Source organism: Eptatretus burgeri, chromosome 11 (assembly GCF_056783735.1).
Source record: "Eptatretus burgeri isolate ZD-2024b chromosome 11, Ebu_testis_v1, whole genome shotgun sequence".
NCBI lineage: Eukaryota > Metazoa > Chordata > Myxini > Myxiniformes > Myxinidae > Eptatretus > Eptatretus burgeri.
In genome coordinates, this window is record NC_140971.1 from 72,829,820 (window position 1) to 72,851,405 (window position 21,586).

A 21,586-nucleotide genomic window follows, 5' to 3' on the forward strand; every position below is an offset into this window, starting at 1 on the left:
GCATGTAGACACCACATGCATGAAATAGTTCTGTCGCACGCCTATGCCTGCACATTTGGTGGAACTTCTGGCCCCGCCGATCTTCTGTTCAAACGCTTCCAGAAGAAATGGGCAGACTTGGATCATAACCAGTACGACGTGTGTACGGGTTTTGATGATCCAGTACTCGCTGAGCTGCGAGTGGAGATGTTGGATTATTTACCGATAGCAATCACCCAATAACAACCGAGGGACGATTACCTGGAATTGCTGAAGATATCCCTCCTATTCCTAGGTGGCGATGCAGATGCCGGATCCTTCATATTCTGGGCTCCAGGAGCGATGCATCACGCTCGATGGATGGCTAAAGAAATATACGCTATAAAAATTTACTTGTTCCACCATCAATTCAAAACTGACAAAAAAGGAAAGCAAGAATATTCTGGACTTTGCCTTGTTTGTGAGCCTGGCGTACGTAAAATATTGGAACGACGCACCCATTGGGGTCCGGGCTCCTTATAACGACATCCAGTTCATGAATGTGCTCAAACGTTACCCGGATCGGAAATTATCGGACAAGAGAGTTAAAGCATTCTCGAACCACCTGTGGTACCTGTCGGAACACTTGGTGGGCTTTGCCTTCTTCGACAATCGCGTGACCGAGAAGACGAAGTCGAAGATGGTCACCAATTTGTCCAGACCAAAAGCTGTCGAGTACCATCGACCAATTCCTCCATCAGACATGATTGCGGGGCCTGAACAAATCCCAGGATTGGTTACAGAACGAACGATGACCTTCTTCTCCCTGCTGGGTGAAAAAAGCTGCAAAAGGCCTCCAAATTCCTGAAGGTAGCGCCGAATGAGTGGGAGAGCCATCCCTGCTACACAGAGCTCCAGCAGGCATGTAGGAGGCTGAAAGTCGTAAATGACACTGCCGAGCGCGGTATCCGACTTGTCCAGCAGTACAACGAGACACTCACGAAAGACGAGGAACAGAAACAATACCTACTCAGACTTATTTCGAACCATCGCAAGGCCCTTCCCGAGCCATCAAAGGCCCTTTTGATGAACTCGGCCGAGGGCAGGATAACGGAGAGAGAAATGTGACGTGTTATGACAGTGTTGTAGTGCAGAGTGCAGTGTGCTGCATCTTTTTATGTAAAGGCCCAGTCACACCTTGACGATTTAAGCCAGCAATGGCAACGTATGAAAATGTATGAAAAACGCTGGCTTACGCTGAACTTTTGATGTTTTTTTTAAAGATTCAGACGTATTCATAACGAGTTGGTCGTATGCATAACATATTAGTAACGGACACAGAACGTTTTGTTGTCTTATAGATAACTTATACCAATGAATGCTTAGCCTGTTCTCGGCATTCACAACCTATGCCCAACGATAGTGTAACTTATGCATAGCGAGCTGCACGTATCGCCGACGATCACGTGGCATAGCCTATTAAAAGGCTGCCGCATAACGATTCAAATCATAACTGCCGGAGAAATGGAAGTGTCAACATCGCAGTCACACCTTGGCGATCTTGCCAGCGTATGCCGACCTCTGAAAAATGCGTCTAAAACGCTGGCGCACGTCGATTATGGTATGGGTAAGTTTGGTATATGTGAATAGAACGCTAAAGTACGCTATCATACGTCGTATTAAGTGGAGTACGTCTTGTACTTTTAAACATGTTAAACATTTTACGACGTACTTGCCGTATGCCTCACATGTTCCGCATGCGATGGGAATAAGTTGTACGCACAATATGCGATCGTTGACACACGTCGACAAAAGTTACTTGTAAGTTACCCATAAGTCGAAACACGTCGAGGTAATGGTTAGCGTCAGTGTTCCAGACTCCCTGTTTTTTTTTTTCTTCGGTATGACGGTGATGTTGACACTTCGATTTGTAGTGCGGTTATAATATAATATAATTAATAGGCTGCCGCTCAACGATGTAAATCACAACCGCACTAGAAATCGAAGAGTCAACGTGACCGTCATACCGAAGAAAAAAAAACTAAAATAAAAAATAAAAAACAGGGAGTCTGGAAGACGACGCTAACCATTACATTGACGCGTTTTGACTTATGAGTACCTTACAAGTAACGTGTGTGGATGTGTGTCAACGATCGCGTAACGTGCCTACAACACGTTACTCATAGGTTAGAAATAAGTTTCGGGTACGCTAAACATTACCTCGACGTGTTTCGACTTATGATTAACTTACAAGTAACGTGTGTCGACGTGTGTCAACGATCGCATAACGTGCCTACAACTTATGGCCAGCGTAGCGGAACTTGTGAGTCATACGCTGGCACAAGTCGTAAAATTTCAAGCATGCTATAATTTGAGGACACGCAAAGAACAACGATGAAAGCCAGCGTACTACGACGTATGGCAGTGTTTTTCAGCGTGCTCTCAATGTTTCCAAAACTTACCCATAACGTATTCGACGTGTGCCAGCGTTTTAGACAAATTTTTCAAAAATCGGCATAAGCTGGCTAAAACGTCAAGGTGTGACTGGGCCTTAACTTGTGGAATAATAAAGTGTTTGAAACAAAAAATCCAATATTCTCGAATGTTTTTTGATGTTTTGGTCAAAAGTTGACTTTCTGAGCGACCCCGAGATATACACCAATCGCCATGAAATTTTGTAGAATAAATCCACAGTGGTAGTGGACAAAATCAAGCCTTGTGGACACGGGAAATTCGGAAAAAAAATGTGTGGACCACCCAAATATATATATATATATATATATATATATATATATATATATATATATATATATATATATATATATATATATATATATATATATATATATATCCATACATATTGTAATGGTTGTGGAAATTCGCATTACACCATAAATGGTCCTCAGGTGAGATATATCGGTAAGTTCATGTGTAGTTAGCCCAAACCCGTTGTATAGAGGGAATATATGTGATCCATTCGGGCTGCGACGCTTCAGTTAGCCATTTTTCTTTGGCTATTGTTAATTTGGTGCAAGAACAACGAACATCGCCACAACCAACATCTCAACGATCACGCCATTCACTACACGACGCCACCTTCCACAACTATGCTACCACATCTTCGCCACTGGCCATTCAACGAGCACCGTGCGGTCACGATCTCCGCGGGACGGATGGGAGAGGCGGAGTGGCAGCGGCGGCCGGGGTGCGAAGGGGCATCTCCCGCCCGAGTCTTTCTTCCCTCGTCGTACGGCGCGTGCAAGACCAAAAACCAACAACGCCTGTGGGATTTTCCCTTCTGCTTTTCCCGCGCTTAGACACAGGGGAGGGGCGATTTGAGCTGGAGGTCAAAGGTGAAAAAAGGTGGGGGCCTGATTTTGGGAGAATAATTCCCTGGCCCCGAGCCAAGACTGACTTTCCTCGCCCCCCGCACGGCGCGGGGAGGGGGGAACGAGAGGGCACGCCCCTTTTTGGGAAGCTTCCAGAAGGAAGGTGGAGCCAGAAACGGGGCGGGGCAAAGGACGGAGCCCCGCGCTACAAAAGGAACGGACGAGGAGGGTTCGTGTTGGTCGTCTTCTGGTTCATGGGGTCTTCATGTTGGTCTTCATGTTGGTCTTCTGGTTCATGGTCGTCTTCTGGTTCGGGTCATGAGCTTGTTGTTCCTGCCTTGCTCCTTTGATCCTCGCGCAAGCCCTGGGACCCCGTGCCCAAGCGCGGAAAATAGCGCCGAACAAACCCCGTCCGTTTCCCCAAAACCCAGTCCGAGCTGTCGGGCGGACGACGAGAGTTACGCGCGGCACGAGCTCGGTGCACCACACCGGAGAGAGCTTGCAGACCGCGAGAGGTCTGATGGTAAACTCTTACCAGATACAGAAACCGAGTGGGGCAGTCAGAGTCCCAGGGCAGAGATCAGGGTCGCGGACGCAGGGCCGGATTTCCCATGTGGGGGGCCGTGGGCACAATGATTGTGGGGGGCCCCCAAATTTGGAGATTAATCAACAACTTAAATTATAACTGCTTTTTCATCAACAACTGAACTTGTATCTATAGATTTGGCAGATCCTGATCAGGAATGATTTGGCATACATGTTCACAAATTACAATTAAATCTGACAATATGACAAGATGGACGGATTGTTATTGATATGGCTGGTGACTTGTCTATGAGCTGATGACTTATCTCTGAGCTCATTCTAAAATCAAATCACAAAAATGCTGTTGCTGCAAGAGTAAGAGATAGAGATGGACTAATATAAGAAAATAACAAACGATGCACTGTAATTAATCATTCTACGAACTTCGACTAAAAATCTTCTAACTTCTAAAAACCCTCTGGACAAGAGAAATCCGAAATGGTGATTAATAACCGACTTCCAGCGACTGCAAATATACGGCAGTGTCATCTACATCAATGAACATACACACGGTGCCTTAATCAATGGACAAGCTTCCTGCGCGACTTCGCAGCAGTGAACTCGGATATTATACTGTCAACCTGCATGGAATTGAGCACATCGGATTCGGTTGAAATGATGGTCAGATTGACCGGTCTCTGCTGCCCCATCGTGGAGCGAAGATGGTTCTTGATAAGCTTGAGTTTCGAAAACGAGCGCTCCCCGGAGCAGTTCGACACCATCAGTGAGAGGTAAATCCGAAGCAGCACTTCCACATTTGGGAAAGTATCGGTGAGTTTTCGCTCGATGAGAAAACTGCACATCTCGAGTTCAGTACGGCCCGAGTCTGGCTCTGACTCCTTCATCGTGGCTTGAAACTGAATCATTTCTTCTGTGAGGTCAGGTGATAGATCTTCCCGAGACAGCTCGACGAGCTTTGAGCATGACTCTCGAATCTGCTCCACTTCGAGTTGAACAAGAGCACGCAGGAATCCAAATCTGTCGCTCATCTCGCTGTAAGCGTTTGTACGGTTTTCCAACTGCGATAGCAGTATGTCGATCACTGCATCGTATCCACTGATGCGAAAGGACTCCTTGGCATCTAGTTCTACTTCTGGAGTGTGTCCGTAGTCCAAGGGAGCGAGGCGGACATTACGCTTTCATCTACGCGATCCGCGCGTGAATTCCTCCGTACCTGAGCGCTCCACTCCGTCAACAACGGATGTATCAAACTGATCGCGTAATGACTGCACGAAGCTCGCCAGTGACTTGAGGAGCTGCACGGCTGTGTTGAGATTGGAAGCTTGTGACTGAAGGGTTTTACTCGTACGATCAAATCTACCAAGGACAATAGACCAGAAACCATCATAGAACCCTATCTCGAGCGTGCACATCATTTGGTGAAGTGTCTCGGCGGTGTTTCTCGTTTCACTATTCAGTTGTTCATCGTTTGCGATTTCAGAGGACATCCATGATTTCACTGTAACCGTCTGGAAGAGCTTGGGTTGCATCAGAATGAGCCGACCAGCGAGTGTCGCTGAGGCGCTTTGGTACTTGCAGACCTTTGGCTTTCAGGGCATCAAATAATCTGGCGTAGCGCGACGATGTTATCCAGAACAGATTTTCCGATGATGGAGACTAACTCTTCACATGTCATAGATGATAAGTAGGTGGTGCAGCCACTACCTTGGTTGGCATATTTCTGAATGTGCTGCGCCAAAAATGGATCGTATTCCGCAAGTAATTCCATTAAACCAAGGTAGTTACCATTCGTCCGTGACCCAACAATTTCTTCCGATCCACCGAACGCCAGACCACGCTCAGCGAGAAACGATATCATGCTCACACTTCGTTTCAGCACCTCGCTCCAATAGGACGCAATCTCACTCACCTGTTTGACGAGTTCAGTGTCCACACGACCTGCGGATGTTGATCTTTCTGACAAGCGGATATTCGCACAATGTACATGCGAACGCTCATGCACCTCGATAGAACGACTGGCATGCTTCCAATCATTGAATCCTTCCCCGCGCAGGGCAGTAGCGCCTCCAAAGAGCTTGCAAGCGATGCAGTACAGTTTTCCGGTTGATGTGGAGAAGCAAAGCCAGGACCTTTTCACGGACTCTCCGTTTTGTAGTCTACTGTAAAAAAAAGATTCTTGGAGCAGCAGCGTTTCCTACCTTCAACGAACTGTATGGATGAATCAAAGGGACCAGTCGAATTCTGCAGGGGCTCCAAATCTCGTGATGACCAGAAGTCGATCATCTCTGATGATGGTCGCTCAGGAGGCCAACATCCAATGTCAATGGCAAAGCCAGGTCCACGATCAGTCAGTATATCTCGCACTTCTTCACGTGATGCATGTTCTTCATCAGTGGAACCTTCCGAGATGTTGGGCGAATCTTGACGCCGGGGTTGAGTTTCCAAATCCGCTTGTTCTGTCTCTGTTGGTGTTCCAGCCTCTGTCATGGACGAATCGCCTGTTTGTGCAGGAGAGAAAAACTCTGAGATTTTCTGGGTCTTGTCGACGACGGCCTTGTGTCTTTCATCTTTTTCCTTGGAACGTTTCCGATTTTGAGCACCACCTGTCATATTTCCGTGGAGCCCTGGATTTGTGCCTGTCGTCACCGAAGCCGCTCATTGTGGTTTCTTCAGCTGGTAGGTACCGAGTAACCGAGATATCGTCAGAGTGCACGTGGGACGAACCACAATCACGAACCACAAGTATTGAAAAGTAGGTTCTGGTAACCTACAGTAAGTCTGCTAATACGGAGGATAACGATGAACAGCGGATCCAGGAAAATACCGTGATCAAACGGCTTGGATGAGACGAGACGCCGAAGTTCCCTTTCTGCACAATGTTTATTAATTTAATGGCACGAATAAACAATATGGCGACGGTTCACTTACACCAACCGACAAGAAACGGGAAGCTCTCACCATATCCGATGGGAAAACGCCAATAAAGTCAGAATTACAGGCTTGCACCACACCAACATGGTATTCATAAATTGCATGAAACATTCATGGGCACAAGAGTCGCAATCGTTCATACATATGGTGAAACAGCAAAGACTTTCTAACAAGTATGTTTCACACACCTGGAACATAGAAAGTCACACCGTGTTACTGTGCTGTGTGCGCCAGTAAGCAGGGAACTGACGGCGTTCCCTGCCAGCCGCAGTTTCAGTGTGTACAATACTACCCCTGCCGGCCGTGTGCTGTGCCGGCCTGGCCTAGTTTTACCACATCGACTTTCAACTTTTCACCCCTCCTCTGGCTGGACCTCTGTATTCCGTCTGTGCTTGCTGGGCTCTGGCGGGCAGTGCCGTTGTTAGTTGGTCACGCTCACCCATCCGAAGCATCGATGATCGATCCAAAAAAGGATCCGAATGCGGGCCCCCAATGCCCGAGGCTTGCCACGGGAATTTTTACCACGTTGGATCTGTTCTGTGGACCGTGGAAGAAACGGCTTGAAAAAGCCAAAGCTTGAAAAGGACACTCACAATGACGGACAATTTTGAAAAGATATCCTTACAAAGAGTTTACAATCTTCATTCACCGACAATAAAACTTAAGAAGCACATTTTCAAGGGATTTTCAAAATGTCATCAAAATTGTGGAGGGCCCCGAAATGTGCGGGGCCCCGGGGCCATGGCCCCACCTGGCCACCCCTAAATCCGGTAGTGCGCGGACGGGACCCAGGAAAACTCCACAAACGCCAGTAAAATGTAGAGCGCACACCAACCAACTTGCTCCTCCAAAAGAACTCTCGTTCCTCCTCCAAGAGACTTACTCAGAACGAACGACCAAACCCCCTCAGAACTCTCCACTGGGGATGGCTTCGTAACTTTTATGGACCTCCCCGAACGGGGCAGGGGCTTGGTGGAACAGACATCACTGTCTGCCTTAATTGGACGGGGCTCCCATGGGTCCGCCCTTTCTGGTCGGGATTTCGGCCATGCGGGAAAACCCCACCCCCACTCCATGCATGCCCATACTCGTCAAAAAGAAGTTACAAAGTTTGTGGAAGCCGAGAAGGAACTGCCAGAGATTCTGCCTCGGACAGCAAGTTGCCGGTTAGGCGAGTGAAGTGCTTGTTCAGTGGTGTTGTCGGTTTGTTTGTTGGATGGTCTTAGATGGTTTGTTGGATGGTCTTAGATGGTTTGTTGGATGGTCGTTAGATGTAAAAACCTACCTAAAAACACATCGCAACGCACACCTTTGATTCTCCCACTAGAAAAAAGGAAGGGACCTGTCTCACATGTACTTCACGGAACAACTGACTCTTGGGACATCTGTATGTTTGAATGCATATGGTTTCCAGATCCGTAACAATATTATCATTTTTGGCTCGATCTCTCAATGGTAAAGAGTCACCTTAAAATTTCTAGTATCTGGATTCAGATCTGGATCTTCACCAAAATCAAATCGATTCGTCCTTGTGACACACTCAAAATGTTCACCAAATTTCGTCCGGATCTAGCCATAACATTTTGAAATATCCTGCTCACAGGCAAATAGACAAAGAGGGGTGAAAACATACCGTAACCTCTGTCCACCCTCGGTGGATGAGGTAATTATCTATCTATCTATATATTACTAAAACTCTCATCTTGTATATATTGATACGGCTGTGGAAATTCGCAGATCACCGTTAAGGTTCCTAGCTCAATTATGCCGCGAAGTTTATGTGCAGATATAGGTCCCCACCGTTGTTAAAGGACTTTCTTCGTGTTTCACCGGGCTGCAACTCTTTGAGATAGGGTTTTTCTTTACCTAGCGTTATTTTGAACCTCCACACAAACAACCTCCACCACCAACTACGCCACAACGCCAACCACGCTCAAATCACCCCCACAACGACCACCGCCATCTTCGCCACTACGCCCGCTTGAGAACGCCATCCTCTACGGTCCACGCTACGACGGTTTCCGCGTCGGGAACCGTCCGAGAACGCCGGCAGGATTGACAGAACAAAAGCTCTCGCGGAGCCTGTGGGGTTTTTCCCGCCTAATTTTCCCTCGCTTGATTCTTCCGCCTGAATCCCCCGTGCTTGATGTGAAGGAAAGGGGTGGGGCAGCTCGCTCCCCATTGGTCGATGGACGGGAATGAGGAACGCCCCTTTTTGGGAACCTTCTCGAAGGGAGGTGGAGTCAGAAGTGGGGTGGGGCGAAGGGCGGAGCCCGGCACTATAAAGGGCGGACGTGCGCGAGGCTCGCCCCTCTTCTCGGTTGATGCTCGCCATGTCTCCCTGGTGGTCCAATTCTTCTTCCCCTCGCTCGTTCCTGCGCGTGTGGTCCGGGGAGTGGCCTGTTGGTGGAGACGTGGACGGAAGGCGCAGCAGTGCCGGCTGTCTGGTGGACCTGCGCGTCCGGACAAGGGGTGCCGGAGAGGGTTCGCCGGCCGCGTGGGAGGTGGAACCAGGCGCGACCACGCTGACGGTCGTGGGAGAGGGACTCAACGGCCGCTGAAGGGAGGTCTTTTCCTGTTATTTTTGTATGCATGCTGTGGCGCCGTGTCCTCAAAGTAAACCTGTGTAAGTGCTTGTACATAATAATTATAGTTGGTGGTAATGCTTTTTCCTTGCTTGTATATTGCATGACTGCCCTTGCTTGTGTTGTGCTTTTTAATAAATGTCCTTGTGTGCAATGTACCCCGTTCGTCGTGTCCTATTTCCCTTTTGAAAAGCCATCTTGCATCGTTGAATGAGTAGTGGGTTTTGAACGCCCGGTAAAGAGAATCGGATCCGTCGAGGTCGGCGATAACACCGCTCGGTTATCACTGTAGTACGGAACAGACCGCTTAAGCGGTTCGTGTCCCAGTCCGACCTGTTGTGCGGTGCAGCCCCTTGGTAGGTTACCCACGTGGGTATTTAGGTATATCGACATTCGGCGATTCACCCTATTTCGCGTGGGTAGAATGCAGACTGGGCTGTGGTGAGGTTAAACCTCCACCTGTGACTGGTTCCTGGCAATAGTTCCAGGAGGGTCACGACTGAATTGTCTGTCCAGTGGGCGACGCGGCTGCCATTTGAGGAACGCAGCCGATCGCACGCCGGCGGGTGCGAATTCGTATCAATATGTATGTATTTATGTATGTATGTATGTTTGTATGTTCCCGAAATACAGCAAAAACGGTTCAAGATAGTGCAAAGATTTTCGGCCCACCTTACTCACCATTCTCCTGCGGTGTGTAGTATCAAGTTTCGTTCAAATCGGGCAACAAAAGAAATTATTCAAAAATCAATTCCCGATTGAGTCAAGTACTCTTCAGGAGAATTTGAACAATGCAAACAACCTCAGCGGTATAGTTCGCTAGAGCTATCTTATTTTTTCTTGAAATGATTTTTTTCATCAACCACTGTCACAACGGGAACCCAACGGGTTCACCGGTCATCTAGTAGTGATATAAAACTGAAAATCCATCGCCGAGATCTTAGCCCCCTTCAAGCATCAACATATTTTGAAACTACAATGACTGCACTGTGGTCACAACATATATATATATATATATATATATATATATATATATATATATATATATATATATATATATATATATATATATTGTTGCGGATTCGCGCCCGCCAGCGTGCGGGCGGCCACGTAACTCGAATCGCGGCACGTCGCCCACCGGACGGACAATCCCGTCGTGACCCTCTCGGACTAACGCCGGGAACTAGTCACGGGTGGGCCTTTCGGCCTCACCACGATCGTGCCAATCGGCCCCCCGCGTGGGATAGGGTTGTTCGCCAAATTCGACCTACCTAAGTACCCACACGGAGGGTAGACCGGGCGATCGCACCTCGCCGCAGGTCGACTTCGGACACGGGCCACTTTAAGCGACCCGTTCCGTACTATCGGGATAACCGAGTGGTGTTATCGTCAACCTCGACGGTTCCGATTAATTATCGGGCGTATTTAGCCCACGACCAACCCTTTACGTGAAGTAAGATGGAGATTCAATTAGAGAAAAGACGAAGCGAAACGGGAGAAACAGTTCAACATAAAGCACATTTATTCCGCGGCAAACGGAAAGCACACATATACAATTACCACAATTATGCACCAGAAGCAAATGTAACAAAAGAAGAAACAACAATTACGCACCAAAAGCAATTGCAACAAAAGAAACACAATGCAGATCTACTACCGACTACGCGAGCACACGGCAACAGTTACACAGTTTTACTTCACAGACGGCGCCGACAACACATATACTCCAAAGCAAAAGAAAAAGGGGCCACCCTCAACGATAAGGGGGCAGACGGGCCTGGGGCCGAGACCGCGTCGAGCCTACCCGTCTGGTGATGAGCCGCAAAATGGCGGCGGCGCCCCGACTCCGCGGGCCTCGCTGGCACTGCCTGGAATGGGGTGGGAACGGGGCCCCCTTCTCACACTATTTCAGCGCGGGGGGGGGGTACAGGGGGGGGTTGTTGATGCTCGGGGGAAAGAGGATATCTGGCTGGCTTGGGTCCCGCGACGAGCGACTCCACTGCGACCTCGACCGCGTTCCCGGCCTCCCCTCTCCGCAGCTCCCCGACTCTGACACGAGCGCAGACCTCCACAAAGCTCCTTGGCTTCTCCAGACTCTCCGGACCCCGACAGACACTCTCTCGACTGATTTCGCCGCCGCCACAACTCTCCAACTCTTCCCTCGATTTGCCCCGCGCTCGGCGCTTTATAGCGCGACAGGAGAAACCATATGCAGATTTTTGGATCAGGATCGGCTCGGGGGCGGAGCCACGCTCGCCCATTGGACAGAGGAAAAGTGGGCGTGAATCATTCCTGATCCTCGAATCTGCATATATCGATTATACTCCGACGCGCCTGGAGGCGGGGCCAAATCGCCCCACGCTCGCTGATAGGACAGAACAGAAGTGGGCGTGAATCATTCTTGATCCGATTTCTCGGAAAGGCCGCTTTTTGCACCCGCTGCTCGGTGCGCGCCCTGTACGAGTCCAGGATCGGTGCCCACAAGCGGCGCGGGAATGGCGGTGATGCGATGGTTGCGAGAGCGAGATGTGACGGTAAAGGTCGTGGCTGTTGGCGTTGTTGTTGTTGTTGTGAAGCGGCGTTGCGGTTGGTGGTTGTTGTGTGATGGCTGTTGAGACGTGGTTGGCTCAAAATAAAGATAGAACAGAAAAACGGCTATCTTGAAGGGTCGCAGCCCGAATGAATGACATTTATTCCCTCTAAACAACGGGTTTGGGCTAACTACACATATACTTACAGAGATATCTCAACTAAGGGACCTGAATGGTGGTTTGCGAATTTCGTCAACCACAACAATATATATATATATATATATATATATATATATATATATATATATATATATATATATATATATATATATATATATACATATTATATATCGATTATGTATTTTTTTTCACCTCCTCTGTCCACTCAACTCCCTCATCCTTGCTTATGTCCCAGTGTCTATAAAGTGAAAGATGGGTCTGAGAATAAAAAATATCATATTACCCCCGGCTCAGATTACATTCTCCAAATTTGTCTCATGAACTTTGTGTCGTGTCTGTCGCGTGTTTCGATGTGAATGAATAAGATTAGATAGGTAAGATTCATCGTGATTCCGAACAGGGATTTACATTTATATCTGTTGCCTCAGTTTTGGTGTGTGTGTGTGTGTGTGTGTGTGTGTGTGTGTGTGTGTGTGTGTGTGTGTGTGTGTGTGTGTGTGTGTGTGTGTGTGTGTGTGTGTGTGTGTGTTATTGTTTGTTTGTATGTTTGTGTGTATATGTTTGTGTTTGTATGAGTGTGTGCGTGTTGTTTTTTCTGTGTGTGTGTGTGTGTGTGTGTGTGTGTGTGATACAATTGTTAGGGACAGGTGTGTGTGTGTGTGTGTGTGTGTGTGTGTGTGTGTGTGTGTGTGTGTGTGTGTGTGTGTGTGTGTGTGTGTGTGTGTGTGTGTGTGTGTTTTCTGCTTGGAATCCCCTGCCTACCCAATCCAGAAATTCCTATTCCTTTTGTCATGAATAGTCCAAAGTGAGACACACACTTGTCTCCCGTTGAAAGGCGGTCATCCGCGGGCTGCATAAGGTGATTTACAGGGTCTTAAGGGTGTAAAGGGGTTTAGTGGTCTCAAGCATCTAAAGGGACCTTGGGGTACGAAAGGGTCTTCATGGTCTTAGGATTCTAAATGGTCGTAGGGGTCTTAAAGGTCATGGGATTCTTAAGGGTCTTTACAGGTCTTAGAGGGTCTTCAGGTTCTAAAGGGTCTTAAGGGATCTACAGGGTCTTAAGGAGTCTAAATGTGTTGAACGTGTCTAAGGATCTACAGAAAAGACGAAAAGAGTAAAAGAATTAAAAATGATGAAAAGGGCTGTCCCCTCTCTGCACCCCCACCCAAACCACCCGAACTCTCTGCACCCCCCCCAACCACCCTATCTCTCTGCACCCCCCCAACCACCCTAACTCTCTGCACACACCCCCCCAACCACCCTAACTTTCTGCATCCCCCCCAACCACCCTAACTCTCTGCAACCCCCCCCAACCACCCTAACTTTCTGCATCCCCCCAACCACCCTAACTCTCTGCACACCCCCAACCACCCTAACTCTCTGCAACCCCCCAACCACCCTAACTTTCTGCATCCCCCCAACCACCCTAACTCTCTGCACCCCCCCAACCACCCTAATTTTCTGCACCCCCCAACCACTCTAACTTTCTGCATCCCCCAACCACCCTAACTCTCTGCACCCCCCAACCACCCTAACTCTCTGCACCCCCCAACCACCCTAACTTTCTGCATCCCCCAACCACCCTAACTCTCTGCACACACCCCCAACCACCCTAACTCTCTGCAACCCCTCCCCAACCACCCTAACTTTCTGCATCCCCCAACCACCCTAACTCTCTGCACATACCCGCCCCCAACCACCCCCAACCACCCTAACTTTCTGCATCGTCCCCAACCACCCTAACTCTCTGCACACACCCCCAACCACCCTAACTCTCTGCAACCCCCCCAACCACTCTAACTTTCTGCATTCCCCCAACCACCCTAACTCTCTGCACACCCCCCAACCACCCTAACTCTCTGCACACCCCCCCAACCACCCTAACTTTCTGCATCCCCCCAACCACCCTAACTCTCTGCAACCCCCCCCCAACCACTCTAACTTTCTGCATTCCCCCAACCACCCTAACTCTCTGCACACCCCCCAACCACCCTAACTTTCTGCATCCCCCCAACCACCCTAACTCTCTGCGCACACCCCCCCCAACCACCCTAACTCTCTGCACCCCCCCCCCAGCCACCCGAACTTTCTGCATCCCCATCCCCCTTTTTTCCCATTCTTCAAAGAAAGGAGGGATTAATGACATTAAGATATTAGATTAAATAACGATAAAGATCAAATCAAGAGGATTTAGAGGTTGAAATTAATTAACGAGGAAACAAACATTAATGATGGAATTTTGAGACATGTGATGGACATTTACAAACATTGGTTACAATTACATTTTTAGTTTATTAGTAAATTTTCTCATCACCCGGATGGAATTTTTTTTTAAAGGCTCCATTAGTTTTTGTGCATCGACGTCATGAATCATCATTTGTTTCCAAACGATCCGTGAAGCCGCCTCGGAGGAGTTGGGGGGAAAACGAAAAATGTGGAACGAACGAAGGAAAAAGAAAACAGTGAGGAAAGAAATGAGAAGGACTTGAGGAACGAAGGAAGGAATTGAGAACGAGGGAACGAGGGAACGAAGGAAGGAATTACGAACGAGGGAACGAAGGAAGGAATTGAGAACGAGGGAAGGAATTATGAACGAACGAAGGAAAAAGAACAGTAAGGAAAGAAAGAAGGAAGGAATTGAGAACGAGGGAACGAAGGAAGGAATTGAGAACGAGGGAACGAGGGAACGAGGGAACGAGGGAACGAAGGAATGGAATTGACAACGAGGGAACGAAGGAAGGAATTGAGAATGAGGGAACGAGGGAAGGAATTATGAACGAACGAAGGAAAAAGAACAGTAAGGAAAGAAAGAAGGAAGGAATTGTGAACGAGGGAACGAAGGAAGGATTTGAGAACGAGGGAAGAAATTGAGAACGAGGGATGAAGGAAGAATTGGGAGCGAAGGAAGAACTGAAGGACATTTTTGTCGTCGACGAGTGAAAACGTGGTTTTGAAACAATGTTGCTAAATGTGAACTCACAACCGACAAGATCTTTGTCTGAAGCTCAATGGAGTAATTAATGGTCTCCCATCAGGACTGAGGCCCCAGCATCGTGTCGGTCTCTCCTTGGGGGGGGGGGGGGTGATGTGTGTTCAGTCACCATCGTTTCTTGTAGATCGCTCGCCAAGTGGCTTAAGCAATCAAGCAAGTACTCGTTTCGAAACCCTTGATAAGGAACGGCTGCCTGGTTTGGCAACTGAACACACCTGGATTGTGTGGAACGCACCTGGATTGTGTGGAACGCAAAGATCTCAACCTTATTCGTATCTCCCACAAAGAAGCTGAATCACAGGGCCTGCTACCCGCTACCCGCTACCCGCTACCCGCTACCCGCTACCCGCTACCCGCTACCCGCTACCCGCTACCCGCTACCCGCTACCCGCTACCCGCTACCCGCTACCCGCTACCCGCTACCCGCTACCCGCTACCCGCTACCTGCTACCTGCTGGTCGCTCATCGCAGACAGGTGGGTGGCCTCAGTTTACTACCGCCTCTCATCTGCTCTTTCTCCTACTTTTTCATCCCTCCAGCTCACACTCCTTCTTAGCCTCATGTTGGCTTTGTGGTTCGGGTGGCTCATTTGAGATCTTTGAGTCCTGAGTTCGAGCCTTGTTGGCTGCTGAATTAACACCAGGTGGGGTCAACTCAGTCTGTCATCCTTCCCAGGTCGGTGAAATGAATATAGGGTATAGGGGTACATAGGGTGTTCTGGTATGGGGGTACATAGGGTGTTCTGGTATGGGGGTACATAGGGTGTTCTGGTATGGGGGTACATAGGGTGTTCTGGTATGGGGGTACATAGGGTGTTCTGGTATGGGGGTACATAGGGTGTTCTGGTATGGGGGTACATAGGGTGTTCTGGTATGGGGGTACATAGGGTGTTCTGGTATGGGGGTACATAGGGTGTTCTGGTATAGGGGTACATAGGGTGTTCTGGTATAGGGGTACATAGGCTGTTCTGGTATGGGGGTACATAGGGTGTTCTGGTATGGGGGTACATAGGGTGTTCTGGTATGGGGGTACATAGGGTGTTCTGGTATGGGGGTACATAGGGTGTTCTGGTATGGGGGTACATAGGGTGTTCTGGTATGGGGGTACATAGGGTGTTCTGGTATGGGGGTACATAGGGTGTTTTGGTATAGGGGTACATAGGGTGTTCTGGTATGGGGGTACATAGGGTGTTCTGGTATAGGGGTACATAGGGTGTTCTGGTATAGGGGTACATAGGCTGTTCTGGTATGGGGGTACATAGGGTGTTCTGGTATGGGGGTACATAGGGTGTTCTGGTATAGGGGTACATAGGGTGTTCTGGTATGGGGGTACATAGGGTGTTCTGGTATGGGGGTACATAGGGTGTTTTGGTATAGGGGTACATAGGGTGTTCTGGTATGGGGGTACATAGGGTGTTCTGGTATGGGGGTACATAGGGTGTTCTGGTATAGGGGTACATAGGCTGTTCTGGTATGGGGGTACATAGGGTGTTCTGGTATGGGGGTACATAGGGTGTTCTGGTATGGGGGTACATAGGGTGTTCTGGTATAGGGGTACATAGGGTGTTCTGGTATGGGGGTACATAGGGTGTTCTGGTATGGGGATACATAGGGTGTTATGGTATGGAGGTGCAGCTTCAATGACATAATTGCACCCCCAAAAAATCATGGCTACCTGGCAACCAAGCTGTGATTATACAAGAAGAAGAAAAAGACATTCCTTCTTCAAGCAAACCTGTGTAAGTGCTTGTACATAATAATTATAGTCGGTGGTAATGCTTTTTCAAGTCTTTGTGACTGTGAAATTCCCCCCAAATTTCATGCTCACTACCACTCCATTGTTCCTTTCTTTCACTACCTACTCCACTTTTTTGTTCCTCCTCTTCTCTCACTTGTGTGGCACCTCCATCTTAAGACTGCTCAATCTTGGCCTTCCCTTGAGGTCTACAAGTTTGGCAGTGCACCACCATCCCATATTGTCATTCTCCACCCCAACCATTGAATTGATCTCCTGCACCCTCATGAACCCTCCACTCAACGCCCCCGCCCCGTTTACTTGCTCCTGCTTATTCATCCCATTGCTGTCCATGCTGTTATCTCCAAGTTGCATCCACATGATAACTTAATAATTGCTCTACTTTCCATATGTTGACCTAATTGCTCTACTTTCCACGTGTTGACCTAATAATGTAGAGCATGATTGCTATACATTCCACATGTTGAGCATAATTGCTCTACTATCCAAGTGTTGACGGAATTGCTGTGTCCACATGTTGACCTAATAATTGCTCTACTATCCATGTGTTGACATAATTGCGCTACTGTCCAGATGTTGACCAAATAATTGCTCCACTGTCCACGTGTTCACCAAATTGCTCTACTTTCCATGTATTTACCTTAATGATTGCCCGACTAGCCACGTGTTGTTGAGATAATTGCTCTACTGTCCACGTGTTGACCTAATAGCTCTACTGTCCACATGTTGACCTAATTGATCCACTGTCCACATGTTGACCTAATAATTGCTCTACTGTCCATTAGTGAACCTAATTGCTCTACTGTCCACGTGTTGACCTAATAGCTCTACTGTCCACATGTTGACACAATTGATCTACCACCCACATATTGACCTAATTGATCCACTGTCCACGTGTTGACCTAATAATTGCTCCACTGTCCACGTGTTCACCTAATTGCTCTACTTTCCATGTATTTACCTTAATGATTGTTCTACTGTCCACATATTGACCAAATTGCTATACTGTCCACATGCTGACCTAATTGCTATACTGTCCACGTGTTGACCTAATTGCTATACTGTCCACGTGTTGACGTAATAATTGCTCCACTGTCCACGTGTTCACCTAATGGCTCTACTTTCCATGTATTTACCTTAATGATTGCAATACTGTCCACGTGTTGACATAATTGCTCTACTGTCCACTTGTTGACCTAATTGCTCCACTGTCCACGTGTTGACCTAATTGCTCTACTGTCCGCTTGTTGACCTAATTGCTCTACTGTCCACGTGTTGTCCTAATTGCTCTACTGTCCACGTGTTGACCTAATTGCTCTACTGTCCACGTGTTGTCCTAATTGTTCTACTGTCCACGTGTTGACCTAATTGATCCACTTTCCACGTGTTGACCTAATAATTGCTCCACTGTCCAAGTGTTCACCTAATTGCTCTACTTTCCATGTATTTACCTCAATGATTGCTCTAATGTCCACATGTTGACCTAATTGCTATACTGTCCACTTGTTGACCTAATTGCTCTACTGTCCATGTGTTGACCAAATTGCTCCACTCTCCACGTGTTGACCTAATTGCTATACTGTCCACTTGTTGACCTAATTGCTCTACTGTCCACGTGTTGACCAAATTGCTCCACTGTCCATGTGTTGACCTAATTGCTCTACTGTCCACTTGTTGACCTAATTGCTCTACTGTCCACGTGTTGACATAATTGCTATACTGTCCACGCGTTGACCTAATAGCTCTACTGTCCACATGTTGACCTCATTGCTCTACCACCCACATGTTGACCTAATTGATCCACTGTCCACGTGTTGACGTAATAATTGCTCCACTGTCCACGTGTTCACCTAATTGCTCTACTTTCCATGTATTTACCTTAATGATTGCAATACTGTCCACGTGTTGACATAATTGCTCTACTGTCCACTTGTTGACCTAATTGCTCCACTGTCCATGTGTTGTCCTAATTGCTCTACTGTCCACGTGTTGCCCTAATTGCTCTACTGTCCACGTGTTGACCTAATTGCTCTACTGTCCACGTGTTGTCCTAATTGTTCTACTGTCCACGTGTTGACCTAATTGATCCACTTTCCACGTGTTGGCTAATAATTGCTCCACTGTCCAAGTGTTCACCTAATTGCTCTACTTTCCATGTATTTACCTCAATGATTGCTCTAATGTCCACATGTTGACCTAATTGCTATACTGTCCACTTGTTGACCTAATTGCTCTACTGTCCATGTGTTGACCAAATTGCTCCACTCTCCACGTGTTGACCTAATTGCTATACGGTCCACTTGTTGACCTAATTGCTCTACTGTCCACGTGTTGACCAAATTGCTCCACTGTCCACGTGTTGACCTAATTGCTCTACTGTCCACATGTTGACCTAATTGCTCTACTGTCCACTTGTTGACCTAATTGCTCTACTGTCCACGTGTTGACCAAATTGCTTCACTGTCCACGTGTTGACCTAATTGCTCCACTGTCCACGTGTTGTCCAAATTACTCTACTGTCCACGTGTTGACCTAATAATTGCTCCACTGTCCACATGTTGACCTAATTGATCCACTTTCCACGTGTTGACCTAATAATTGCTCCACTGTACAAGTGTTCACCGAATTGCTCTACTTTCCATGTATTTACCTTAATGATTGCTCTACTGTCCATGTGTTGACCTAATTGCTCTACAGTACACATGTTGACCTAATTGCTCTACAGTACACATGTTGACCTAATTGCTCGACTGTCCATGTGTTGACCTAATTGCTCTACTGTCCAGATGTTGACCGAATTGATCCACTGCCCACATGTTGACGTAATAATTAGCAAAAATTAATTAAGGCATTACTTTGTGTCAGGCCATAGATTTTCCAATCGCTGCACAAATCTATTGCAAAGTGACATAATAATAAATGTATGCATGTCCCACAGACTACTTTTGTGTGAGGTCGTGTGTGTGTGGCCTTCAACAATTTGATTCCACGACTGCACCTCGGGTTATTTAAAACATTTCCTTTGTTATCTTTGTTAATAATTAAACACAAATGGCTGCAAGCACCCATTTACTGGTTAGTTCTGTCTAAGTAATACATGTAAAGTGGAACAAACATCGCAGGAACAAAAACTACAGATTGATTAAAAAGTGTGCCTTTCAAAATGTTGAAGAAACGTCAACTTTATTCTTAAATACATAAAAACATCAATTGCAAGAAACAATATTTACTAACTATGGAGACTTTGGATTGAAAATTTCAACAAAAAGCACTTCTTGGACTTTGCCTGTATTCGTTAGTGGATGTTGTAGATCCCACGGTGCCCTTCACAAAGAACAGGCAAGCTATCAACGTCACCCGAAACAAGTTAAAAAAATTCTCAATCTAGCCTACTTGGTGTCAATGTCAATTAATTAACTTGATGTCAGGCTGGGTCAGCCGTCTCGTGAAAGACTTGAGCTAAACATTTCCTGGCCAACCCCACGACAAGGTGGGAATAATTGCGTACATGAAAGAACAACAACAAAAATGTGTTGTGCTATTGCGAGTATCTCGTTGTGAGAACATTTTGAACACTTCATGTTTTTGACATCGGTGTACTGTTGTGCGATTCCTTACCTGTGAGTTCCGCACAACTTTTACTGCCATGATCTGAACCTTATCGTCAACTTTTAAACGCCAAGTACACCATGTCCTCAGATGCCATAATTCACAAAGCCACATTCAATAAATACGTTTCTCCAAACCCCGCATATACATGAAGGTGGTTAAATATGGTCAAACACAGTTACGTGTGATACGTATATGCATGCACTGAACTTTGCACTCACATTTTCGTGGACAATACTCAGTCCTTTTCTCCCAAACCTCATTCAGTCAGACTTCAAGACCCCCGGGATCCAACAAGTCGAGAACGCGTGGCTCAGAAATAACGAAACCCCTTTACTTTACAATACTGCGGGTCTTTGCTCCCGAGACACTACTTATACCTTGAGAATGCCATGTTCATAATTGACCTTTGCTCTTGAGTGGGATTTACAACCCAGTGATGTTTTCAGCTCTATTTATATTGCCCCAGTGGTAGCATCATGGAACTCACCTTAAAGGAAAGTGCTTTACCTGTCCACAGAAAATGAGGATTTTATCTATTCATAGAAAGTAAGTGCTTTACCTGTGGATGGAAGATAAGTGTTAAATCCCACTATGTAGGGTGGGATTGAATATCTGTCCAAAGAAAATAGGTACTTTACCTGTCCAGAGAAATTCCTTGATGAAGAACCAATGTCGATAAGTGTTCTCTCTGTACTTGTGCTTTCCTTTCGAAGGAAGCAGTGCAGTTTCGCCTTTCCTTCTTGTAATGCTGGGCATCTTGTGTCAATTCAGCGTCTGCAGCACTTAAAAAAAAATTTTTGACGGATGGACATACCGAATATTGTAGCAGCTACACTGCTTAAAAATTATCTCACTCTATCCGCATGCATGATTGTGACAAATTCAGAGCCAAAGTATTGTAAAACGACAAACTTGTCTTCTTAATCATGTTTCGATTCGTGTTCAAAATATAACATTCAATTCAAATAAGGTGTTCCTCGATCATAAACTGATAAGGCGGACAGATGGACGGACATGCTTCATCCCATTTTTCGTTTTTCGTGTGCGGGGTAATAATTATTCGTGAACAAACAAGCAGACTGGGTTAACACTTTATAGGATTGCCTCTAAGACTATGGCACCCAACATCCAGTTGGGTCCCAGGCAGTTATTTTGTTAGTCTTCATG

General features: G+C 47.0%; 1 protein-coding gene across 5 annotated transcripts in view; it reads right to left on the reverse strand.

The window, feature by feature from the left end:
• The window catches only part of LOC147017364 (cGMP-dependent protein kinase 2-like), a 123,540-nt gene extending 102,708 nt beyond the window's left edge, over nucleotides 1-20,832 (reverse strand). For 2 of the 5 annotated variants that reach the window (XM_085846975.1, XM_085846976.1), the window contains exon 1: nucleotides 20,638-20,832. In XM_085846975.1, the coding sequence (XP_085703101.1) occupies nucleotides 20,638-20,639 (2 nt within the window). In that variant the 5' untranslated portion in view covers nucleotides 20,640-20,832. Of the gene's footprint in view, nucleotides 1-5,742; nucleotides 6,355-20,637 lie in introns of those variants that run through there. The other 3 variants (XM_085846974.1, XM_085846973.1, XM_085846971.1) reach the window with 3 other exon arrangements.
• Nucleotides 20,833-21,586: the final 754 nt, after the last annotated feature.